Source organism: Larus michahellis, chromosome 6 (genome assembly GCF_964199755.1).
Source record: "Larus michahellis chromosome 6, bLarMic1.1, whole genome shotgun sequence".
NCBI lineage: Eukaryota > Metazoa > Chordata > Aves > Charadriiformes > Laridae > Larus > Larus michahellis.
In genome coordinates, this window is record NC_133901.1 from 5,183,944 (window position 1) to 5,209,325 (window position 25,382).

General features: G+C 50.1%; 2 protein-coding genes across 2 annotated transcripts in view; one reads left to right on the forward strand and one right to left on the reverse strand.

Annotated features, from left to right (window-relative positions):
• SLC7A14 (solute carrier family 7 member 14) overlaps nt 1-10,989 on the forward strand; it is a 34,108-nt gene extending 23,119 nt beyond the window's left edge. Inside the window, exons 5-8 of the mRNA XM_074591412.1 lie at nt 1,393-1,539; nt 2,605-2,813; nt 3,368-4,245; nt 6,726-10,989. Of these exons, the coding sequence (XP_074447513.1) occupies nt 1,393-1,539; nt 2,605-2,813; nt 3,368-4,245; nt 6,726-7,048 (1,557 nt within the window). The 3' untranslated portion in view covers nt 7,049-10,989. The remainder of the gene's footprint in view (nt 1-1,392; nt 1,540-2,604; nt 2,814-3,367; nt 4,246-6,725) is intronic.
• Nucleotides 10,990-13,881: 2,892 nt separating this feature from the next.
• CLDN11 (claudin 11) lies at nt 13,882-25,382 on the reverse strand. Its single transcript, XM_074592354.1, has 3 exons — nt 24,917-25,382; nt 21,541-21,705; nt 13,882-15,071 (listed from the first exon to the last, which is right to left on the reverse strand). The coding sequence occupies exons 1-3, from the start codon at nt 25,140-25,142 to the stop codon at nt 14,839-14,841; spliced, it is 624 nt and encodes a 207-aa protein (XP_074448455.1). The 5' UTR covers nt 25,143-25,382; the 3' UTR covers nt 13,882-14,838.

Consider the following 25,382-nt stretch of genomic DNA (forward strand, 5'->3'; position numbering starts at 1 on the left):
AGAATTTGGACATATTTGGCTTTTTTATCTTGCTTGCACTGGTTTTTATCCAAGGATGAACAGAGACTGAAAATATCTCAGCTGGCCTAAACCCAAGATAATTTCTCAGATTTACACTGCTCGACTCCATCGGAGTTTTGTGCAGAAAAATAAGCAATGAAGTAAAGTAAACTAAGAATCTTGATTATTGAAAGGTTCCCAAGCTGCCATACAGTCCCTGCACCTCCCTGCAGTAAATCAATACCTCTCTGCCAGAGAACAACAGTGAGGAGAAGAGCACTGAGGCCCTTTTGAGAGCAGAGGTCATAGTTACCTTTGGATTGTGCTTGGCTTTTTATGCCATACGATAGGAATGAGAAAGAGAAAATAGAAAATAGCTGTTTTGCTCTAACTCACCCCTCCCAAATACCTCCTGGCGAAAACACAGGTTTTTAAAAGGTACATATCCGAAGCACACCAAAATCAATAGGGTCTTCCCATCATTTTCAGCTAGATGGTTGTCTCCCAAAGAGTTTGTAAAAGTAAATCCACCACAGCACAAGCATGAGCTCCCCGAGAGCAGAGGGGATACTTTAAAAAGATAATTATATATAGTTTCCCTGAAATAGGTGAATTTTACTGTCTGCTCCATCACTAGACAGCTGAGATGACAGAGATGTGATGGGCACGTGGGTAGGCGAGGGCTTTACAACTGCAAATTAGCTCACTCACAGCCACACAGTCTTTAGCCTGCTTCAGCGTCTCAATCCTATAAATGTCCTTCCTAATATTGTATATTTTTTTAAAAATCACATTAAAAAATAACTAAACAGTACAAACAATTCCTCATCCAAGTGGTCCAACGTGTGCTCCTAACCCGTCTGCAGCTTCCAAGCAAAACAGAGGTTGTTTGGAAGGCGGCGCACATCTGGCTGTTGCTGCTCTCTTCGGCTTCCTCCGCTAGCGGATCTTGCTGCCACGTGAGACACCTTGCTCAGATGGAACGTGTAAACATGCTACAAATCCCTACTAATACAAACGGATTTAGGGTGGGGTATTGTGAGAGCAAGCCTGAAATTGGTTAATTGTCTCCGCTGTCGCTGCCAGGATCTCCCAGCGGATCCGGGCACAGGTTTGTGGTGCACCATGAGTGAGCTGCAGACGCTCTCAGTGCCTCGGGCCACACGTTGAAATCTTTTCCCTAGACCAGACCTCCGGGTTATGGGGGTTCCCAGGGTCAGTGCCCAGATGGGAACACCCAACTCGACGTGTGCCCCCCCCGTCCCGATCTGCCCCACTCACCCTTTAGCTCCAACAAGGCAGAACTGGGCTCCTTCATTTTCCCTCAGTTCCCTCTCCCTGCTTGGGTGCCGGTGTTTCTCCTGGCACTGAGATACTCCTTCCTCCACACAGGTGCTCAAAGGGGCTGCGACGTGTTTCTATGCCTTCATCGGCTTCGACATCATCGCTACCACGGGAGAAGAAGCGAAGAGTCCCAACACCTCCATCCCCTATGCCATCACGGCCTCGCTCGTCACGTGCTTGACAGCATATGTGTCCGTAAGTACTAGCTATAAGTACGTAAACGTACATAAATATATGTGTATGCATATATATAAACACATATGTATAGAGAGAATGTGTGTGTATATATATATATATACACATTAAAAAAAATTATATATATGTATATAGCGTGTCCCTTCTGGGCATCTGCAGGGCTCCCCTCCCCGTGCGCCAGGGTTCCAGTCTGACCCTCAGACAAGGTCCCTTTCTTTGGTGGGAACTGAGCCATCAGCTGTGTTTCCGTGTGACTGCAGAGTCCTGCCAAGGCTCCCCTCACCCCCATCCCGGTTTGCCCCCAGGGTCCTGTCACCCTGCTGAGATCCCTCTGATGGCCGCAGGGAGATGGTGGCAGCCATTTGTTTTCTCCATACCTCATCCCCATCCGCAGCTATTTTTGCATCCAGAAGTGCAGCAAAGGTGAAGGAGCAGCAGCATTGCAGGAACCTTTCTCCATGCTTTGGGGAAAAGCAGCACTGCCTCCACCAGAGATGTGGGAGAGGGTCCAAGTGAGGAAGAGGATGGTCAGGGATGGCCATGCGAGAGAGGTCCAGCTGCTCTGCACCCCAAGAAATGCATGTCTGTACTCAGGGATTTTCCCTGTAAAAGAGCAAAATTGAGCCACCAAGAAGAAAAAAAATATTGCTCTGATCCTTTTGAAGAAACTCACCCACCGCCTGTCCTGCAGCACGGTGGGCTTCCCTCAAAACCAGTTTCTCTTTGGCTCAAATCAGATCAGTGTTGCCCCAAGCAAGGCCATCTTGGGTTTTGGGCCTGTCCCATGGGGAGGGCATGACTCAGGCAGTGCTATCCCCGCACAGGAACGTGGCCAACGCAAGTGTCACTAAACCCCACCAAGTCCCACCAGCCTCCTGCATCAAGGTATCACCTTGTTTCCTTCAGAGGCCTTACCTCCAGCATTTTACATCCCCTCCACAGGGGACAAAGGGATATAAACCCAATCAGACTTGAAATTTTTTTCTTTCCACTTTCAAGAAGCAGCCCCTGTGCCCCACGAGTTCCCAGCTGACACCTGTGTCCTGCTCCTCTCTCCTTCCCCAGGTGAGCATCATCCTCACACTGATGGTGCCGTACGATGCCATCGACACCGAGTCCCCGCTGATGGAAATGTTTGTGGTCCACGGCTTCTACGCAGCCAAGTTCATCGTTGCCATTGGGTCTGTGGCCGGCCTGACTGTCAGCTTGCTGGGCTCCCTCTTCCCAATGCCGAGAGTCATTTACGCCATGGCTGGTGACGGGCTGCTCTTCAGGTCAGTCATGCCCGTGATGGCGTTTATGGGATGATATAATGCACCCTTGGGACCGGGAGGGGAAGTGTGCTGGGGGGGATGGGGACTGTCCCACACCCAGACAGGGTCCGCAGGGAGCACAGGACACAGATCAGTGCTTGCAGAACAGGGCACACACCAAAGAAAAATCCTAGGGGAAAAAAAATCAGGAGAGATCTACGCAGAAGTTTAATTTGGTGCTGGTACCTAGAAATTCATCTATGGGAGGATGAGCATTTAATTCAAGAGTTACTTGCGAAGGAGAGCAGCTTAGATGCATAAAATTTTGGCACTTATTTGCAAGGGTCGCAGTCCTCATTTCAGATTGCACGGAGCTGGTTAGACCTAGATCTAACTCCAGATCCAGCCCCAGCAGATTTCCAGCCTCTGGCTGTCTGAAGTCTAAGTCCAAAAAGCAATAAGACCTGAAGGGCTCACATCTCTGAGAGTGGTCCCTCCAGCCAGATAAGGGTTATGGCAACAGAAAACCACTGCCATCTGCAATTTTAACTTTCTGCAACTGTTTGGCACTCCAGATTTTTATCCCACATCAGTTCCTACACGGAAACTCCCGTAGTGGCTTGTATTGTCTCCGGATTCCTCGCAGCTTTGCTCTCCTTGCTGGTCAGCCTGCGGGACCTGATAGAAATGATGTCCATCGGCACGCTGCTCGCTTATACACTGGTCTCCGTCTGCGTCCTGCTCCTCCGATACCAGCCCGAGAGCGACATCGATGGCTTCGTCAAATTCCTCTCCGAGGAGCACACCAAGAAGAAGGAGGGCATCCTGGCCGACTGCGAGAAGGAAGCTTGCTCCCCGGGGAGCGAAGGAGAAGAGTTTGCTGGCCCACCGACCAACACATGCGGGGCAAAAAACCTGCCATCGCTGGGGGATAACGAGATGCTAATTGGGAAATCCGATAAATCCACCTACAACGTGAATCACCCCAATTATGGCACGGTTGACATGACCTCAGGGATAGAGGCGGATGAGTCTGAGAACATCTACCTTATCAAGCTGAAGAAGTTGATCGGCCCTCGCTACTACACCATGAGGATCCACCTCGGACTGCCAGGGAAAATGGACCGCCCCACGGCGGCCACCGGCCACACGGTCACCACCTGCGTGATCCTGCTTTTTGTCCTGATGTTCATCTTCTGCTCCTTCATCATTTTCGGGGCAGACTACATCTACGAGCAGAGCTGGTGGGCTGTCCTCCTCGTCGTGCTGATGGTCCTGCTCATCGTCGTGCTGGTGTTTGTGATCTTGCAGCAGCCAGAAAACCCCAAGAAGCTGCCCTACATGGCACCTTGTCTGCCCTTCGTCCCTGCCTTTGCTATGCTGGTGAATATCTATCTCATGCTGAAGCTCTCCACGGTCACGTGGATCCGATTTGCCGTCTGGTGTTTTGTGGGTGAGTCCCAGATTCATTTATTTTAATTTTTTAACTGACGCTCTTTTGAAAGGATGTTAATAATAACTTCCCTAATTAGAGTGCTTAGGCTGATGCTTCTTCAGCTGGGGCATAGCCAGTCCTTTGCATTTGCCCCCCGTCATCCTGAAGTTCTTAGAAACCCAAGTTAATCAAGCCCCCAAACTACAGCTAAATCGAAAATTACACCTCCAGAAGATGTCAGTTTGATGGAAGTAAACTGCTCCACGCAAAGGTGACTATTTTGATGAGTCTTTTGATGCAAAGTAGGTGGGTTCTGGAAATTGCCTTGCAGGCAGGTTTCCTACAGAAATCTGCCTGCTTTCTTGCTGTTTCACCCACTTGAGCTCTTCAGCAGCCCACACCAAAATCTCAGCACTATGTTTCCAAAGCCCAGAGCTGCCCAAGCCCAACAGCCCTGGGAGAGACAGAGCCAAGGGAACTGTGGACTCTATCTCCTTTTCTTGGTCTAAGTCCTTAACTTCGTGGCAGGGGGATCTTGGGACTCATGGGCTCTGTTGTGGACCTTTTTTGCCAAACTTAGGCTTCCTGACACATAGCCAGGAGCCTGGCATGTCCGTAGTTTCCCTTGCTTGACATTGCAACCCACTTACTCCACAAACCCAAGAGAAAAAAGAGCGTTTCTCATAGCTCCTCCTGAAGGCTCCCAAGTCTGGAGCATAGAGAACTGAAGCAACAAGACAGCATCAAAGCCAGGGACTCCTTAGAGAGAAATAATAACCCTATGGATAAACATATATATTGCAGCAGCCCACAGGAGCCCCAGTTGCAGACAACAGACCCTGAGCATGGTGCCAGCACCCAAAAGGACAATCTCTGGCCAAGTATCCCACCAGCAGCCCTCCCTTTTGGGAACAGGCTCCTGGGTTCAGAGGGAGAAAGTGGTGCGGAAAGAAAATGAGGACTGATGCAAAGGCCATAGTCAGTGATGACCTCCCATAAAGGCAGGAATTGCCTCTCGTGAAGGAGAGGTGAGCAGGTACAGGCCGCCACACTGGGCTCACCAATCTTCGTGCTTTTCTCAGGTGCCTCCTGATGTTTGACCTCAGTTGGCAGAACCAGGAGATGACATGAACAGACCGTGGATCTCCCTTTGGCATCTCAGAGAGTTTAGAGTAATCTCATGGTTTCCATCCTTCAGGGGGAGGTTGCTACCACCTTTTTTCCTCCATTTTGCCATTCCCACTTTTGCTTCATGGTGAGGACATCAGCTATCCTGAGTCAGTCCTGCAAGACTGAGGTCCCATAGCAAAGCTCTACCCCTGAGAGTCCCAAACCCCAAGCGAAGCCATTGGGCAGAAGCTGCCACACGCTCCCCTTGGGCTGGAAAAGACATGGACAGTGGTTTTTTGGCCCTCAAAGGCAATAGATGAAGCTGTAAACGCAAGGAAAGCACTTCTACCTGGAAGCAAAGTAACTCCAAAATTTCAAAGTAATCCACTGTGATTAAATACTTTCCCCTGTGGGTACATCTAACACCTCTTCAGCTGCTAGCAGTGGCAATGAATCAATTAAGCTGCTCCATTAAGGTGTGATGGACTCCACCAGCCCCATCCATGGCTGCTCACCAGCTGGGGGAGGCACGTCCCATTTGTTTTTCCGGCAGAGATGTGCGGTCCTGCTGTACGGGCTCTGGATTTAACCACACAAGCAGTCCCCCATGGCCAGTCCACAGCATGTGGAAAAGTCTGGGTTTCTCTAAGCACATGTCTGGGTAGGTTAATCCCAGGTTCCAATGGAAATTGGATCTCCTGATACATTTGCTTCCAGGAAAAGCATTAGTTCAGGAAGGTGAGATCAGGTAGGGCTAGAAGGAGAAGATGAATTTAAACTCCAGAAGGGAGAAAGACAGGATTTCAGAGCTGTTTTGATACCAAATTCGCTCATCCTGACAACCCTGGGGCACGCGAGGCTGCAAGCACCAGCAGGAGAGAGACTGAGTGCATAAGAAAACTCCAGAGAGAAAAGGATATCTGGGAGGGTAACAGGGTGGAGGTGTGGGTTGTTGGCATTCGGGAGCCTCCACACGTCTGCTGGGAGCTGCCGTCCCACCAAAGCTGCAGATGGCACGATCACGTGGCCAGCAGCGATCCCAGCTGATGTTTAAAACATACAGCCCTCGGGTCACAGCTGGCAGCCCGAAAACACAAACTCAGGGGATTTGAAGAGCAGACATCAACTACAATACACTGGCTTAAAATAGTTATGTTTAGACACACTTAACCTTCACCAGCTGCTGCCAGCCCGGCTCTGGGTGGGACGATGCTGACGGTGAGCAGGGCTCGATCCCCCACCCACCCCTGATGTGCGTTTTGGGGGTCAGGTGCTGTTTTGGGGCATAGTGTGTTTATAGTGTTTGGGATAAAACCCATGTTTTATCCAGGGTCATGGAGCCAGCGCGGGCAGTCGGGGTCCAACCCTCTCCCTCTCACCCACCGCAGGTCTGCTCATCTACTTTGGCTACGGGATGTGGAACAGCACGCTGGAGATCAGCGCCCGGGAGGAGGCCCTCCACCAGAGCACCTACCAGCGCTACGACGTGGACGTCGACCCCTTCTCCGTGGATGACGGCTTCTCCTACGCCACCGAGGGTGAGGGCTACCCGGGCTGGGGTCCCTCCGAGGACAAGAGCTTCTCGTACCAGCAAATGGCGGGAGCAAAGGAAAGCCATCGGACGAGTAGCAGGTCGAAAAGCAAAGGCAGGCACAAACCGCCATCGGAGGCTCTCATCGCCAACGACGAGTTGGACTACTCTCCTGAGTAGCGGGGCAGGCAGCAGGGTGCTGCACCACCCAGCCGGTGAGGAAGGGTGCCCGCGGCTCCCCTGTCCTGTCCCATCCTCCCCGGGTCCTCCACCACCACCCCACTCACCTCTGGTCCTCGGGACACGCTCTGCGATTGACGTTGACCACGAACCAAACACACCCGTGGCCTGTCCCGGCTCCACCAGTCAGGTCCCACTCTGGTGAATGCTGGCCGACCCCCTGGCACCGGTTGATCTCCCAGCACTGGCCGCGCCAGCGGAGGTGGTGGAGTGGGAGATGTGCCAAACTGGGAGGGCGTTGAGAGGTGGAAGGAGCTGCATGAAGGGATGTGATGAGTTGTCCCCCAGGGAATGTCCACCCGATGGCCACAGCAGTGGGATGCCACTCTTAACATTTTTGGCACTTTCTTCTGTGTTTTCTTCTTTGAACCACCTGGAAGTAGTAGCTGAGCCAGAGGGACAGACGGGTAGGCAGGTATGAAATGGAGATGGACAAACCCCTTTCAAGGGAGTAGCTCAGAGGTGGATCCAGGGATGTTGGTCCCATCACACAGCGTTTCCATGGCCTGTTCTGGTGCAAAGGGACTCGGTGCACACAGCAGTGTAACCCCCTTGTCCATCCCCACACCCCAAATCCAAGCATTGCAAATACCAGGAGTCAAAATTAGTCCATGTCTCAATCAAACCTTGAAATCCCAGCAGGGCCAAACATCCCAAATCGGTGGTTGGGAGCTTGGTCCCATTTCTGGTCACGGTGAGGGCTGTGAGTCATTCTTGGCTCAACCCAGCTTGTGTGAATGGTCAATGAGAACCACACGCCGTTTCTCTGAGCATCACCCGTCTGAGGCTGGGTGCTGTTTCCACCACGTTGTGTCTTTTACAAAAATGACTCCGTTGTAATTCCCTCACTATGGTGGGCACATTTCAGCGCTCGCTCTGGCCTCGGTGCTTCAGGGATGTGTCCATGCCCCCACAAAATAACAACGGCCGTGGGTCAGCCACGTCTTGGCAGGGCTGGGCCATGTGTGGCAAGTGGAGAGGACTCAGCTGCTGAATTCTCCCTCCTGCTGCCGTCTCCACCTTGTACCATTTCTCTGTTTCTGACCCTGGCTTGGTGGACGCTGTATGAAAAAACACTGAAATGCTGCTCGTTCCGTAAGTGTCCATGTTTCAATCTGAAACCAAACAGAGCTGGCGGCTCGCAGGGCAGAGAGGGTCAGCAGGTGGACTTTTCTCACAGTTAAACCCTCTGCTACGGCCTGAGCGTGGCCATGACCCCGGCAGTGCCATCAGGTTCCCTGTCACCAGCGTCCCCGCAGCACCACTGGTGCCACCATCTCCCCCAGCACAGACAGCTGCTGAGTCAGCGGTTGTCTGGAGGCCATCACCAACATGCTTGGTTTAAAAGTCTGCAATGGAGGAACGGCTTCTTGAATAAATAATAACCAAGGAAACACCCCATCAGACAGCAACACCCATCCTCCTCCTGGCTGCTGAAGGCTGCAGCTGGATCCATCCCCAGGGCTCCTCCGGAACAGCCCAGACCAACCCCTGGCACCAGGGGCTATTGCTGGCATCCCAGGGGACAGTTTAACGTCGACAGGGGCATGAGGCAGGATTTCCAATGCGTGATGCTGAGAACCGTTAACACTTTGGTTCGCTGGATGAGGCTCGCCCCCCCAAAACACAGCGCAGAGCTGGCCTGGCACCCTTTGCGGGCAAGCGGGCAGCTGGGTGCAGAGGGTCCCTGGACCCACACCCGTCCCCATCACTCCCAGGGCTCAAGGACTCAAAGGAGACGCTGACCATGGCTGCAAAAGTTTCCCACCTGCAGCTCTTCTCCCAAACGATCACTAATGACAGCCCTTTCCCCAGTGGAGAAGAGTATCTGATGCTGCAGATCATAACTCGGAGCATCCCGGCTAAGCCAAGGGAAGTTTGACCTCCACGAGGACTTCAGGATGGGAGCGAGGATTTGGCAAAAGGACCCGTAAGCTTCACTCTGGCGTCCCCTCCCGCTGCCCGCCCCTACCACGCTTCTACAAGCAGAAATCCTGAGTGTGTCCCACCGAAAAGCTGTTTGCAATGTGCGCACCGCTCACGGGCCAGCTCGGGAAACCTTTCCAAGCAGTGCCAAGCCGTTCTCGCAAAGGTCACCTCTCGCTCGCGCTTGGCTGCTCTCGTCCTCGATGCCTTAGAAGCACCCAAGAGAGATGGCACCTCGCAGGTCTGGCTTTACATTTTCAGGGAGAGAGATTGATGCTATTTATTTTCCTACCAGCTCTTGTACTATACCATATCTGAGGTAGTCGTCTTCGTCCTGCTTCCGCACGGTATTTAGGCATCTGCCGAACCACAAACTCATGCCCAAGTACCCTGTTGAATCGAAGCCTGTTATTCCTTTCGCAGCCTTAATCTCTTGCTACAGAGCAGTTACCAGTACCAATGTCTGTTGTCATGTCCGCTCTAGTTATGCTGTATAATTTGGCAAGGGCTTGATCCCTTGCTCTTTGGCATCTGTAGGAACCTCTCGGTTGGATCCATGCATCAAGTGAAGCCCTTTGGCTGCTCTTGTTCCAATTCACCCATCCTCCTTCCTCTTCCTGGGAAGGACCAGGGCAGGATGGCTGCACCATGTCCCCGGGACTGCTGGGAAACAGCATTTGATGCCACCGTCCGGTGTGGACAGATTGCCAGCAGCCCTTGCCGTGGTGGTGGGTGGGAGCCGTACCCTCCTCCCAAGCCCACCACATCCCACCTAACGTGGGAGCGTAAGGAGAAGGCAGCTGAGCCGCAGGCTGGGTCTTGCCTGGGTCCCCCCACCCGGCTCCGAGCGGCAGTGCCTGGGGGACACGTGGGTCCCACCTCCGTTTGGGAGCTTGGACGCTTTCCCTTGTAGCGGGCGTTGGGGTCTTCAATGGGCACAAGCAAAAGAGCAAAAGTCACAAAGGCCAAAACGTTCAGGCGCGTCCATCACCTCCGGGCACCGCTGGCCCCGGGGGGTGGTTTTGGATGTTGGGAGGAGATGCAAGTGCTTGATTTGCCGTAACCCCAAAATCCAGCCTTTCCCCCTGGGTGCCCTCAGGGAGGTTCTCACACCCCTGACCCATCAGGAGGACACAGGCGGAGCGGTCCCACCACCGGTGAGAGGTGCCCAGCCCCACCACCCCTGACCGCCCCCCGCAGGGCATGAACCCAGGGGCCCAATGCATGATAGGGATGGAGCATAAATACCTCAAACCTTCCAGACCGACTCTATACGATCTCAGTCCCTCCGCAAATTCACTCCGCACAGTTAGGACCACTCGGTACAAGACCCGGCACGCCGGCATCCTCCACGCGGCAGAAAAATCACGCCCTGAACGACATCGGATGTTGTAAATCCAGCTTGTAAATGATCTTCACTTCGTTTTGTTCGGTCTTTCTGATGTATATCTTGCTTTTTTTTTTTGCGGATGGTACTTTCTGGTGTAACAATTCTCTGCAGTTCTGGTATGAAATTGGTGTATTTGTTAAAAAAAGTTTGTTCTTTTTTATTTTTTTTTTTTTGTGGTTTCCAAAAGCCCATTGGTGCATTGTACAATGGGATCCTGTAGTGTGTCATGAGAAAGAAAAAACATATGCAGATATGTTATGGAGTGATTTTTATTTTCAAATGATTGTGTTGTTGACAACTATACATATAGTATATATATATATTATCAAGATACTAAGAAAAAAATCTAAATTTACCAAAATCTGTATATTTTAATAAATGCATAAAGCTTTATTGTGTGCCTTTACATTTAACAATCAAACAGGAACTAATGGATTTTTAAAGAAAGCCAGAGACAAACATGTCTTAGTATCAGTTTCCATAGTAATGTAAATCTTTTAAATGAAAGACTAAACCAAAAAATAAAAATAAAAAAAAAATTCCCATGTAAATTCTGTTAAGCCAATCAGTAGCTGAAGGTCTGATATTTTTTTCAATGCTAAATTGAAGCTAGAGATGAACAAACCTTGCCTTAAGTACTTCAAAATTTCCTCTGTGGAAGATCCATTTCAATGGGCTGACTTGGGTATTTACTTGCACTGTTGTGAAAAAAAGTGGTTATCAGTTTACCCAATAAAAATAAAAAAAAAAGAAAAAAGAACCCAAAGCCAATGACCACAGGTTGACTGTTGCAGTGCGAAGCCCCAGGGAGCGCCGACATCTTCCCATCTGCTCGCGGTGCTACCAGCACCCCCCTTTCCCCAGGGTAACTGGCGTGCCATGACTGCTTCTCCCCTTCGGGATGCTCAGGGCCACCAGTGTCCCCTCCCTCCTGTTATTCCTATTATCTGGGGAACGGGGGGGCTGCCAGGAGAATTCCCCACGATGGGGAACCATAGCTGGTCCCGGTGGGGCCGTGGAGGGCTCCACTGGGCCATCAGGGACCACCACGGCTCACACCCACCACTCCACAGCTGATATTAGGCATGGCGTGGAACAGTTTTTCCTTTAAGGAGAATTATATTTGACTCTATTTTGAGGCTTTGGGTCAGCACACGAGCGCCAAAAGCCTTCAAGAGCCAACAGCGCCATGGCCAACCCAGCCCAGGAGAACCCTGTGGGGGAGCGGGGCGTTTTGGGGCAGCGCCAAGCAGGTATTTCAGCTTTGATGCATTAAAAACTATGAAAGTTTAATGCTCTTTGTGCTTCCTCCAAACGCTTCCCCTCTGCGGTGCCAGCACTAATATCCTGTCCCATTCTTGGGCCCATCTCCTCGCGTCCCATGGTCGCAGATGTCCGTTTTCCCCGCGGCTGCTCCAGAGTTGTTTTGCTTTGTTTGGATTTTTCTTCTCTTCCCTGAAATAAAGCGCCTGCCTTCCTCCGAGCAGCTTGCCCAGAGCCTTTTAAAGGTTGGATTTGGGATCGGCTGCCGGTAACCTGTGACCGTGGGCAGGGTGAGCAGAGCCCTGCTGAGGGTCCCCGGCCCCGCGTGCCTGAAGATGTCAAGGTGCAGACCAAGGGTGTGGACAGCAAAAAACCCATAAGCGCTGCCTGGCAGTGCTCATTCCTCGCTGGATCATGCACCGCTGCTCCAGCCCCTCCAGCCGCACCAACACCTTGCCAAAAACCCCGCCTCGAGCATCCAGGGCACCCCCCTCGGCCTTCCGGTACCTAAAGGGAGCCTCAGGAAAGGTGGAGAAGGACTCTTTTTCAGGGAGTGCAGAGATAAGATGAGGGGGAATGGTTTTAAACTGAAAGAGGGGAGATTTAGAGTAGATATGAGGAAGAAATTCTTGGCTGTGAGGGTGGTGAGCCCCTGGCCCAGGTTGCCCAGAGAAGCTGTGGCTGCCCCATCCCTGGAGGGGTTCAAGGCCAGGCTGGACGAGGCTTGGAGCAACCTGGGCTGGTGGGAGGTGTCCCTGCCCAGGGCAGGGGGTGGCACTGGATGGGCTTTAAGATCCCTTCCAACCTAAACGATTCTATGATTATATGATCTCAGAGAGGTTTTCCTGTGCTTTTCCCTCCCGGTTTGCTCCAGGGCCGTTTGCAGGGCAGCGTTCCAGCAGCTTTCTGCTCTGAGGTCTCCCACGCCGCCGTCGGCCCCGGGGTTAACCGGCAGAGCCACTGCTCGGCTAAAGCCACGGGCAGCGGGGCACAATCCACAATCCCCGGGCAGCCTGCACAAGCTGGCACGTCTGTGCGCCGCCCCCTCGCCCGTGGCACCCGCGCATCAATGGCAGCACTTGTAGCGTCTCCCCGGGGCATACAAGAACTGCCTGTGCCCTGCCCGTGATGTAATGGGCACAAGTGTCCTGCCGCCGGCCCCGCGCCGCTGCCCGCGTCGGGTACATTGTATGGGACGGCAGCGTTGCGAAGCCTGCACAACAGAGACGCGTTCAAGACCGCTCGGTCTTAAAGGCAGAGGCTGGGGTTGCGTGTCGGAGCTGGAGGGGGATGCACAACCAGCCCGGGACATGACCAGCCCCTCCTGACACCTCCTTGTTCACTCCTTTTAAATGCTCCCACCTTGGCTTCCCACATGGAAGAGGCAAGGTGTGGGAGCCGCAGCACCTTTGCCCATGGCTGTGTCGCCCACTTTGAATTCTCCAACTGAAGAAGACCAACACGAAAGGACAGTCCCTAATCCCACCTAGCAGCCTTGGTTTCAAATTCTTCTCCATCACCCCAAATAATTTGGTTGGTCCTCTCCTCTGCTTTTTCTCCTACACACAACACCTGGGCTCTCCCCCTTGTCCACGCCTGAGCAGCGGCTCTTCCCCTTTTCCCGCTCCTGAAGCCTGGCTTACACAAATTATTTGAACTAACATCTCCAGGAACAGATGGGATTTTGTATCAACGTAATTAAATTCCTACAGCCTCTGGTAGGGACAGATTTAGATCTTGATCTTACACAGTTTTAATCAAAGAGAGCGATGACCCCAGATCAGACTCTTATTTTAGTTGAAAGCACTTCCAGCAACACGACTTCCCAACTTCAGCACGCCCAAGCTGTGCTGGGATGCATCTCCACCGCCCCAGTGGGTTTCTAAGTCTCCTCGATGTGAAGAGTACCACGAATCGGTGCCACTGGTGCCAGCTGCTATCAGTAATATTAAAAGAACAAATGGATAAGACAGTGGTTAGTTCCACGCCAGAAGATTACTCATATTTTAAATATTAAAAAAAAAAAAAAAAAAAAAACACAAAAAGGCCCACTAAATTCCACAGCAGAGCAGAATCTCTCATCCTGAACTGCTATTAAAAAAAATAATAATCTTCAAGATCATTGGGAAACCCCTGGCATGGAAAAGCTAGCTATGGAAACACACGGGAGGGAAGGAAAAAAAGAAGCCGGTGGTTGCAGGTACTCTGTTATTTATTGTACAGTATTTCACTGAAAGTACAAAGGCATCATCAGTATTCACCAGAATTGTATTGTAACAGGTACGTTATACTGTGTGTTAAAATGCGCTACTTTAATGATGCGAGACAGAACGCAAATTTAGAGGAAGAAAGCATGGAGTTTAAAAAAACCGTAAAAATACATTTTTAGTAACTGACCTGTACAAAGGAAAACAAAAGAAACCAAACAAGAATGCGGGGATTAGAGCCCCCGAAGTCATTTAAAACTATATAAAAAAGGCACCGTTATCTACCGTGTAATCAGGACCTTTGGGTTCCATTTCCTTCATACTGATGACTGTGGGGGTGGGGGAAATACTGTTACTAAAATGATCGGACTCGTACAAAAGTATTTACACAGAAAGGCAGAAAAAAATTCCCCTACTCTTGTTCCAAAAAGAGAAACATTTGCCCGGTTGGAGAGTAGAGCCTTCCTCCCTACCCTCTCGCCCACACCGTGCCAAAGCGGTGACCTTCAACAGGGGAAAGCAAATAGTGACGGGGTGGGAGAAGCTGCCAGAGTCCTTCTAACAACGGGGAAGTGTCTCTCTCGTTTCTGTTTTATTGCTTTAAACTCTCCCATAAGCAGGGGAGCTAGAAAATAAAATAAAAACCCTAAAACCCACATGACAACCCCAAACCATCTGAGTCATCCTGGCTGCAAGAAGATGGGGCAGGTGGTCAGGAGAAACGGGGGAGGACCAAGAGGTAGGGCTGGCTGGAGCTTTCTTTCTAGAAAGGCGGGGGGAAGAGATGGGGAGAATAACGCTTCGAACTACCAGACATTTGTGCTGCTTTTCTAAATCTTCCCCTGGGAGCCTGACAGTGGTGTGTGTCAGTAGAAGCAAACCCAGGGCACACAAACCCACCAGCCAAAGCATCGGACGGCAGCCGTGGGACGTCCCCAGGACGCTTACACGTGAGCGCTCTTTGCGTGGGTAGGGGAGCTGGATCCCGAGGCGTAGTAGAAACGGTTTTCACCGAACGTCTGGGCATCTCCCGAGCAGCAGACGATGACGCAGCCGCCGAAGAGGCAGAGGGCAGAGCCGATCCAGCCCGTGTACAGGGAGTAGCCGAAGCTCATAATGGTGGTCTCGCGGTGGGCGCACACGGGAAACCAGATGGTCGCAACGACGCCGCACATGGCTGGGGAGAGATGGAAAGGAAAGGTAACTCCAGCACGTAACCCCACCGCGGGGACGCAGAGCTCACCAAAGGGGAGGGAAGGCTCTGCAGGACGGGGGACAGGGAGGAAACCCATCCCTCCTGCCTTGCAGTCCCACGGTGGGACCCAGGAGCATCAGCATCAGGGCTCGGTCCAGGAGATCTCTGAGCAGGAGGCAGCGTGGGAGCCTCGTGGGGAGAGAGATCACGAGAGAACAGCCATCTCTCTCAGGCACCAACAAACAAAAAAGGAAAAACAACTGCTGCTTGACACAATCTGATATATTTATTACAAGGGAAACAGATTTGTTCCCTAGAAATAGCCTTAAGGGGGAAGAATGAAAGTCATTCCTGAAACTAATGCTCTGGAGAGCTGCAGAATTAGGAATACATTAGATACTAAGCAAGACCACAAAAGCCACATGCATCAGTCGCTAAAAGTATGCTAAAATCGGTGGCCCGAAGTCAACTGGTTTAAATCACTATTTCTGCATGAACTCGTGTCAATCAGCATCACCGAATGGTCACGCAAACGTTAACAAAATATCCCAGCACTTAACGAGACAGAGCAGGGTTTACAAAACACAAGCAGAAAAGGGGCAGGGACAAAACAAGCAGCAGTACAGCATGGCTGGGTTTTTTTTTTTTTATGGACAAGAACAGGTCTCACAACTCTGGAAAGCAGATTCTACTTCCCTGGGGAAAATATATCAAGTGATGGAGACAAACCCAGCAAGGCTCCCCAGAAACCTATCGAATTGAATAGAAGGGAAAGCGGTATTTTACCCAGAGTTTACAGGGATGTAAAATGTTATCGCTCTCTACAGCTCCCTGAAAGGAGGGTGTAGCGAGGTGGGGGTCGGTCTCTCCTCCCAAGTAATAAGTGGTAGGACAAGAGGAAACTGTCTCAGGTTGCGCCAGAGGAGCCTTAGGATGAATATTAGGACAAATTTCTTCACCGAAAGGGTTATCAAGCATTGGAACAGGCTGCCCAGGGAAGTGGTGGAATCACCATCCCTGGGGGTATTTAAAAGCTGGGCAGACGTGGTGCTGAGGGACATGGGTTAGTGGTGGGTTTGACAGCGTTAGGTTGATGGTTGGACTTGATGATCTGAAAGGTCCCTTCCAACCTCAATGATTCTATGATCCTATGACTGAGGACTTCAAATTTTGCTTCAAATTCCATAGTTTTTTTCCACGAACAGCAGGAAGGCTGCCGCGGCGGTGCTGTGAGGACTGCTAGGCGGGTGCCATGGGAAGCAGATGCCCTCAGGACAATAAAGCGGGTTCAAATGCAGCACTTTTTGCAGGCAGCCAGGCTGGAAATCACAATGTTCTCCGTGTGCAGCACACAGGCATGGTTTGCTCCGAGCGGGAAGAAAACGCGTGGCCCGCATTCTCCTTGTGCTGCACAAGGTCACACTCGCCACCTTCATGAAGGGTCCTACCTCCATCCTGCAAAGTCCACACATGCACCGAGGGCAACAGGAGTTGATGGCGTTAATCACCTCACAGGAGCCGGTCCTAAAACAACACTCCTTTATGGCCCATACATCTGAGAAGAATTAATCTGTCAATATTTACTTGCCTCCGGGACAAGCTGTGCAGGAGTCCATCCTTGTGGCTATCAGAGAATCAGAGCAAAACAATAACAGGACCGTGGCAGCGTTACAGATTTCCACCGACTGCGTTAAAAGGTATCTGGAGGCAGTGTCAAAAAGTTAAGGTTGCAAGAGGGGAAAAAAAGGGGGTGAGATTAAAAATAAAATTGTTTGGTTAAAGAGGAGAACAAACCATAGCTCCTGGCCGGACAGCAGAAAACCCATCCCCAATATCTGCAGTTATTGTGAGAGAAAATATTTTCTTATGGAAAAGAGAAGAACATTTGAAGGATGCTAATAAAGCCAGTAATAATTTTGGGCCTCCTCAAAGCAAGGGCCCCGCGGCTTTGGAAGAAACCTTCGGAGAAGGCAGGGAGGGGAGAACAGCATTTCTCCTGCGGGTGCATCAGTCCCGCAAACAGCTCATGAGCTTTAAAACAAAAATGTATCAGTTGGGAATACGCAAAGCATTCTAATGGGCTCGGGGGGAAAAAAAAGCTTCTTTGTTGCCCGAAAAGACACAATCATCTTTTCTTTTTCTGTCAGCAGAAAAAATAGATATATATAAATTTATGTCCATAGACTGTAAGAGCCTTATCTATCCAGACCCTCCCCCACCACACAGGACCGAAGAAAACACTCGCGCTGGGGTGAGAGGAGCTCTCAGGGCCACCAACACAATAGCACCCCTTGTGCGTGTGGCTGAACGACATGTAGAACCACCTTATTTTAATGCTGACAATACTAGAAAGCTGTGAAACACAAGCCAAGGGCTTTGCACGGGTTAGTTTGACCTCTCTGTCTTCGGAGGCTACCAGCTGCCGTCAGTCACCAGTCACCCCCGCCGCTCAGCAAGAGGAACGCCCCGAAACAGGACTGGATTTCATCGCCCTGCAGAGATTAGAGCGGGGCTGTAAATCCTCTGAGAAGATGCAAAAAGGGCGGTCTGCAACAGCAATATCTCTCGGCGAACTCAAATTTTGGTCCCGCTGTATCGCAGAGCAAGGCTGAAGAAAAGTGGATTTGCCAAGAAACCCAAAGGGATCGGAAAAGACATTTTAGGGCAAGTTTCACGCACTGAAATAGCTGCCTACAAGGACGAACTCTTTGAATAGAAATTATTACCCCTTTTTTTTTTTTGTGCTGACCCTGAGAAATTCTTTGCCTCTCCCTGAATATGAAAGACTTCAGATAGAAGAGCTGCTGTAGTCAATATGGTCTGGCAGAAAAGTAAAAGAAAGCCTGCAAAGGGCATATTTTCTATTAGACCAACTATGCTGGCTGCAAAAACAGGCGTGTTTTGGAGCACACAGATACCGGAAAGCTTGCCTGCGTTTTGCAGCTAGAGTAGGCGGTCCTGTAAAAGCCTCTAACCTGCAAAATTCACCTCAGTAATAGATGGCGAGGTCGTCCTTGCTCCGTCAGACCGCTGTGAATCCACAGGGACGCATCCCAGGCTCCCAGCATTTCTAAGTCCTTTTTGACTAAGGACTTGCAGCGGCCCAATCCGTTTAGCTGAAACTCTTAATATTCCACATTACGGGCATATTTTAATCAGATGGAAGCACACGTAGACAAGAAGCACAGAAGGTGCTCGGGGAGGTGGGGGGATAGAGCAGGATTACACTAACTCCAGGGACAGTGAGTCCCTGCCAAATTCCTTAACAGTAACTTAAAGGCTTTCTGCAGAAGAAAGACTACTTCTCTTTCACGGCTGAATTTAATCATTCTGAGTTGCTGAGTCAAAGTCACACAGATTTCCCTTTCAAAGCATTTGGTTGAAATAATAGATACGCATGATTCTTTTTTTTCTGTGTTCAAGGCAATCTTTTTATCTTGATATCGGTGGTCTTCCAAGTAAGTCTCATGCGGTGTCCAGAAAAAAAAATATTTAATATCCTTTATTTAGTATACAATAGCTAATACGCTCATTTTGCAGCAGTAACTGCTAATAACTAATGTATTTTTCATCTGTGTTTTCCAGTATCTCGAGTCCCTCACCTCCGTTAGGAAAATGCCCACTCGGTTACCAGCACGGGGTCCCCCGAATTAGTATCAACAACACAGGATGGGTCAGGGTTTTTCCATCCACGCTGGCGTACGCAATGTTTTCCTACTGGCTCGGAGCAAACCTCTGCTGACGGTTGTTTTCAGCAATAAATCAATCCTCTCGGACAGATAGGATCAAGCAAAGACATAAATACATCAGCGGGCGGGATAGGAGGGTGCGCACACAGGTTGCACGCTCTGCAGCCTGCTATTATCAGCGGACAGAGAAATCAATGGAATATCTGAGCCCGTTGTTTTCCTGGCAAATTTTCAACTTCTATTCTTTTTTTTTTTTTCCTGTTTGGGTTTTTTTTCCGCACCGTTTCAAGCCCTGTTTTCCTTTTTAATAAATCTCAGTGACAAACTGCCGTCCCTTCCCCGAGCAACAAGCGAAGTTTGCCATGGGGCCAGCTCCCCTGATCGCATCTCAAATATCTATTTCTGCTACATTAGTGAGCGTTTGGGGGTTTGTTTTCTTTTATCCCAGAGCTCTGGGAGCTGGTCTCCACTTGGAGGAAAAGGCTGGAACCCGTGCGGTCGGGGAAAACCACGAACACTGGTTCAGTGGCCAGAAGGTAAATAAGACCAGTCCAAGGCATATTACATCTAGAATATAATTAATTTTACATCAGTATTATGATTCTTGAGGCCTGATTCATGCTTATTAAATGCCCTGAAATGGTAACACCTCATTTTGCAAATAACGGATCATTAATCAGCTTAAATAATGACAAAGTCCCAAGCTCTGTACATTATTCTTCTTCCAAAGGGACTGCCTTGCTAAGCAGCCCAGAAAAATTTGGGGTTTATAAAAATAAACGTGGCTTGGTTGTTTTTTCTTTTTAAAAAAAAAAAAAAAACTAACTTAAGAGCAAACTTATTTATTCTTTATTTGTGATCTGACAAAAAGATTATTATTGTAATTGTGACTAAAACATTGTGACCGGGCCGCTGTTTCCAGCCCAGATCGTTCAGGACATCGGCGACGTGAGCAAACCGCTTCACCTGCCCGTGCTTCGGAACTCACAGGGGTAAAAATCAGTAAGAAGTCCAAATCCGACCCAAAGAGCACTCGCCGGCCAATGCCTGTGCAAATACACATTTTCTTTCCTCACAGGAACTACTTAGTGGGAAAACCGTGTTCTGAGGCAGAGAGGGGCCTGACTTAGGGAGCACCGCAACCCGCCTCCTCCGCCCTCTTACATCTCGTCTCCTCCCTGGTGTCACACCGCAGCAAGACCTGGATGGGACAGTGGCACGCTAGACCCCAAACCCCTGGTGCGACACTGCAATGTACGGGATTTCACTTATTTTAATGCAGCGTCACCCAATACTGCCACTGCAACGCGTTTTCGGCGCGTGCCGGTCCTGTAATCCTGTCGCCCTTCAGCAAAGCAGATTTAAGGACAATATTCTCGCCTCCGGGTCTGCAGCCACGCAAAGGGGGCTGATCTACAGCACGGTTCTCCTTGACTGGGACCGAAAACTCGTGTTTGTTTGTGAGGAAGTGCAGCTCTGCTGGGCCTCCCCCATGCCGGGCAGGGGAAATCCGGCAGAGCAGACTCCTCCGGCACTAAAATGTCATTCACAGGCAGAAAAAAAACACCTCCACTTTTTCTTTCACTTTGCCAAGCCCAAATACATGACTTACGGTTTTGGGATAGGGATGAAGGCCACATTCCAACAGCTCTCTAACATGTCTGTTCATGATCGGGATGTCCTAAACAGGCCCTGTAAAGCTTATTTTAGGATTTCCAGCTGTGGCAACATGGCCTTAAACCCCACAGACGTTGAAAGGGCTCCTTGGTCTCAGTCCCTTAGATTTGGGATGTACTGACTCATATTATCTGCTTCTCACCAACGCACTGGAGGAGGGACCGCTTGCAAGGAAGGAGCGTCCAGAGGACAGCCCCTCGGAGCGTGCAGCTTTATCCAGTGCCCACTTGAAAAAAATAAGGAGAAGAAGAAGAAAGAAGATGGGCATGATGTCAGCGCAGGCTGCCAGCGACCAGCAGAGCCACACAAAGAGGCCACTTTCCCTCACCCCTCCTCCTCTGCCACACAGACGGGTAAAAACAAGGCACCGCAGCCTGTTGTTGAGATGACGAGGCTTCAAGAACATGCAGGTGTTGCATTGGGGACAATGAGCTCCACAGTCTGCGCTGCTCAAAACAATCTATTCCACAGGCACGGAGGACGGGAAGAAATTCCCAAGGGAACTTGGAGGTCAAGGGCAAGGCTGGGCAGAGGGGGCTGGGAGGCACAGGGGACATGTCACCCCTCTTCCCAGGTCCATGCTACCTCCTTGCTCGCTCCCCTGCTGTCCCCGCAGCACCAGCGCCCCCTCAGCCGCAGGATTCCCCTCTCACACACCTCAGCTTACTTTGACCTGAGTGCATCTGGGATGCCCAGGGAAATTTGGAGGCTATCCATTCCCTGTAAGCAGCTCGGGAGTTTAGACACTTTTCCAAAAATAGCATCACTTCCACAGCGAACCAGCAAAACCAGCTGCCTGTGTGCAACTGCTATTGCCTTCCTGCAGACACAGGTGGGGGTCGTGCCCGAGGACTCCACAAGAGCTCCCCTCTTCACCCTGCTTCACTCCCTGCCTCCTGTCTTTGTCCGCGCACTCCTGTACATGCCTTTTATTCACCCCACAGACTGTGGTGATGCTGGAGAGCTTCAGGGTCAGCCCAGCCCGGACAACCACCCGTTCAGGTGAACACTCTCAACCAACTTGCACCGCAAGATCCTGGAGCAGAGGAAGACCTCCGGCTCTCCACACGCAGCGGGCGCCTTACCCAGGAGGATGATGAGGATCCCTCCCAGCTGGGACCGCCGGTACTTGGCAGCTCCAGGTTCATGGCCCATCCGGATGCAGGGCAAGACCGTTATCAGCAAGAAGATAGCGGGAAGACCCAGGACAGAAGCGGCAATCATCAGTGCTCGACATGCTTGGACATACCCTGTTGGCAAGGCAAGGAAAGAGGATTTTGATTATTTGGCACAAGAGAATCATAGAATGGTTTGGGTTGGAACGGACCTTAAAGATCATCTAGTTCCAGCCCCCTGCCATTGGAAGGGACACCTCCCACTAAACCAGGTTGCTCAGGGATGAGGCATCCACAACTTCTTTGGAAAACCTGTTCCAGTGCCTCACCACCCTCACAGCGAAAAATTTCTTCCTCGTATCTAATCTAAATTTACCCTCTTCCAGTTTGAAGCCATCAACCCTCGTCTGATCTCTACACTCCCTGATAAAAAGTCGCTCTCCAGATTTCTTCCAGGCCCCCTTTAGATACCGGAAGGCTCAGCCTTCTCTTCTCCAGGCTGAACACCCCCAACTCTCCCAGCCTGTCCTCACAGCAGAGGGGCTCCAGCCCTCCCAGCATCTTTGTGGCCTCCTCTGGACCCTCTCCAACAGGTCCACGTCCTTCTTGTGTTGAGGACACTTTTTTGAGAACCTTTGGACAAAGGGTCCTTTTGATTAGCTCCCAACACTTGCATGGAGTACAGGAGAGAGGTTCAATCCTTTGTGTAAACAATTAAGATGGGGAGACTGCAGTACCACGGTTAGTGCATGAACATGGGATATGCACACTCAAAATTTTCCAACAATCAAGCAGCACTGCCTGGAAAACACAAGCTCTTCCTAGGAAAACACTGAAAAACCATGGGGCTGGGAAATATGGGAAGAGAAAGTAGGAGAAACAGCTAGGAAGGAGTTTTCCTATAACTTTTCATAGAGAGAGCTTTGATTAAATAACAAGAATTTCAAGTCTTGAAGAGCAGCTTGCTGTGAGCAGAGGAAGTCCGCAGTCATCCAGAGGAGGGCTGAATAGTTGAAGACCCATTACTGAAACATGCAGGTCCATCAGATACGACCACCATCTGCCCTGAGGAGCTGAGCACTGTTGACCTGGGAGGAGGAGGAGACGGCTCAGCAATTCCAGCCCCATCCTGATGCTGCACCTCCGGAGTCCAGGCTGGTAGTGGGGTTTCAGAGGAGACCTGTGGCTTAAGGTGACCACTGGCACAGCTCTTCCTTAAGGAGAAGAAATGACTGCACCTTGCAGAGCTGCTTGAGTTGCCATAACCAAGGGCCGCGTTATTCCTCTGGGTCCCTACGGACATCATGGGATTCCCTGGCATTTCACCAGTTGCCATCTCTCTCCTGCCTGCCCCTGTGCAGCACCAGCAGCTCAACACAAGGCAGCGAGGAATGAGAGGGGATGGGGACTGCGGGTCTGCTGGGCAGGGATGTGACATTTCTACCACTCTGTGAGGGTCTATGTACAATAATATCTCAAAAATTACATTTTTTTAATATATTATGTATATATAATTTTCCTATGTATATTTTATATAAAAATTATGTATAATATATAGAATTTATACATTAAAAAAACCACGCCCAGGTCATTACTGGCACGCCAAAGAAAAAGAACAAGTGTCAGATTTGCTCCAGTGCCTGGTGAGCCTCCACCAGCTCTTGGGACAGTCCTAGCAGAGTGAATACACTGCCTCTCTTCCCCCTCCTATTAACAAAATGAAGCTACCTCGCGCAGGTTTGGAGTTCCGTGATGTCTCAAACAATATCAGCAAAAAGGGTCTCAAGCAAGTCCCACTGACATACAGATGAGACACCAGGAATGAGGATTTTACTGTTTCTGGAAATGCGGACTCTGTGCATATCGAACATCTGCTTGATTTTTCAAGAGGAAACTTAACAAAAAAGTTACCTGGGGAGTTCAGGGCGAAAAAATGAGACCTTAAACAAAGGAGATGGCAGTGCCCAGTGTGGTGTCTGTGGAATCAGTCCCAATGAAATGAGAATACAAACACTTTTCTTTTAAAGACGTGACTCAGGCAATGAAAGACTCTGAACATATTTCAGCTATCGGGAACACCAGGATAAATTTTCCTCTCATGGAAAGCTGTGGGTATCAAAAAGGTTACAAGCAGAAGCATCGTGTTTTGTGATTTGTTTCTGCTGGCGAGAAGCGTTGCTTTCTGCTGCTGAAAGACCTATTTACCTATTTATTAAACTTCATTCAATAATGTTTCTTCGGGGCAAGTCTTTTCCCCTTCTTCTGTGCTGGATCATATTGAACAATAGCAGCAATAAGGAAGGTAAACCCACTAAAATAAAAGTATACACACACAGAAAGGGAGAATAGGAGCTAGTCTGAGAGATTCAGTACTGCTAAGCACTACGTGACACAGACTAGGCTCTGTAACAGAGAGAAATTCGGGAATAATCTTTCTTCGTGAAATTATTTTCACCACAGTTTTTAAATAAATAAATAAGGACACACGAAAGAAAACTACAAGGAACGGTTATTTCTACCCTGTCAGCTTTGGAAGAGGCACCTCCGACATGCTAGAGGAGGTGCAATCTAAAACACGGCAGAACAGAGAAGCGCTACAGAGTTAACAGGGATTGAAACAGGTAAGATCATTAACTAAACTTACAGGGGCAAGACCACACAAGACTTTGGTAGGCTTAATTAGCTCAAAAGATGTATTAATACTGATGAAACACCTTGCTTAATTTTTGCTTTGCAGTAAACTAGATGAAAATTACTAAATCATCAGAAAATATCAGCCAAGTTAAACGTCATTACATCTGTTTGCCATGTAAAAGTTCCGTCTTGCCTTAGAACATGTGGGAAGCACAAGACCATCGAGACTAATGATGATCTTCCCAAAGATTAAAAGCCATAGCAGCATTAATAATAGATGCTGAAAGATTCATTATACTCCAAATCATTTTAAGGAACAGAACCTTAACATTTGTAATAGATCATCATTATCTCAAAGCAAACCTCGAAAAACTCTATTATCCCTCAATATACTACGTGTGTTTTGCAACGCAACCTAGAGACAAGATGTGAAAGGAACAGCGAGCATTTACTAAGAGCAATGATTAAACATTAACCAGACTTTAACAGCCACAGATAACACATGATACCTGGGTACGATTCAAACCAGGTATAATTTAATGAGAAGCACGTCAAGAGCTATCATGCACATTCTTTAGCGTATTTCATGGACCATCTCCTGCCCTGAGGAAGTTGAAGGAGCTTCGCCATCAATTCAGCCCGCAGCAGGACCTGCCCCGCTCGGAGCACGGCTTGGCTCCTCACCTTCAGGTGGGAAGGGGAGGACACATACCTGGCAGTATGAGGATGTCCACGAGGGGCTTGCAATGATAGAGACCTGTGGCCATCACGCAGTCTGCCCACAGCCCCTTGGATCCCAGCTCATCCATTTTCCTGCAGGTGGTAATGGTGTAGCCACAAGTCACCACCCAGTCGTTGGTGGCCGTTGCCACAACCACCCCGATCCACCCTATAAAACTGCAGACAAATCCGGCCAGGTGCAGGCAGGTGGCCACCATGGCGATCCCTTGGTGGGGCAAGCTGGACAGGAGAGCGGCCGCAGGGGTTCAGCAACGCTGGCCGGCGAGCTCCCTGCTGCGGATCCCAGCTGCTGGGACCTTCTGCGAGCAGGAGGGACGAGGGTTTGGTAGGACGAGGTCCCTGGGCAGGCACTGCTGCAGGCACTCGGCTGCCGCTGCCCAGCTCCCTCCCTGGGAGGGGTTAGAGCTGCCTCCAGCCCCACAGCTCATGGGAGGAGC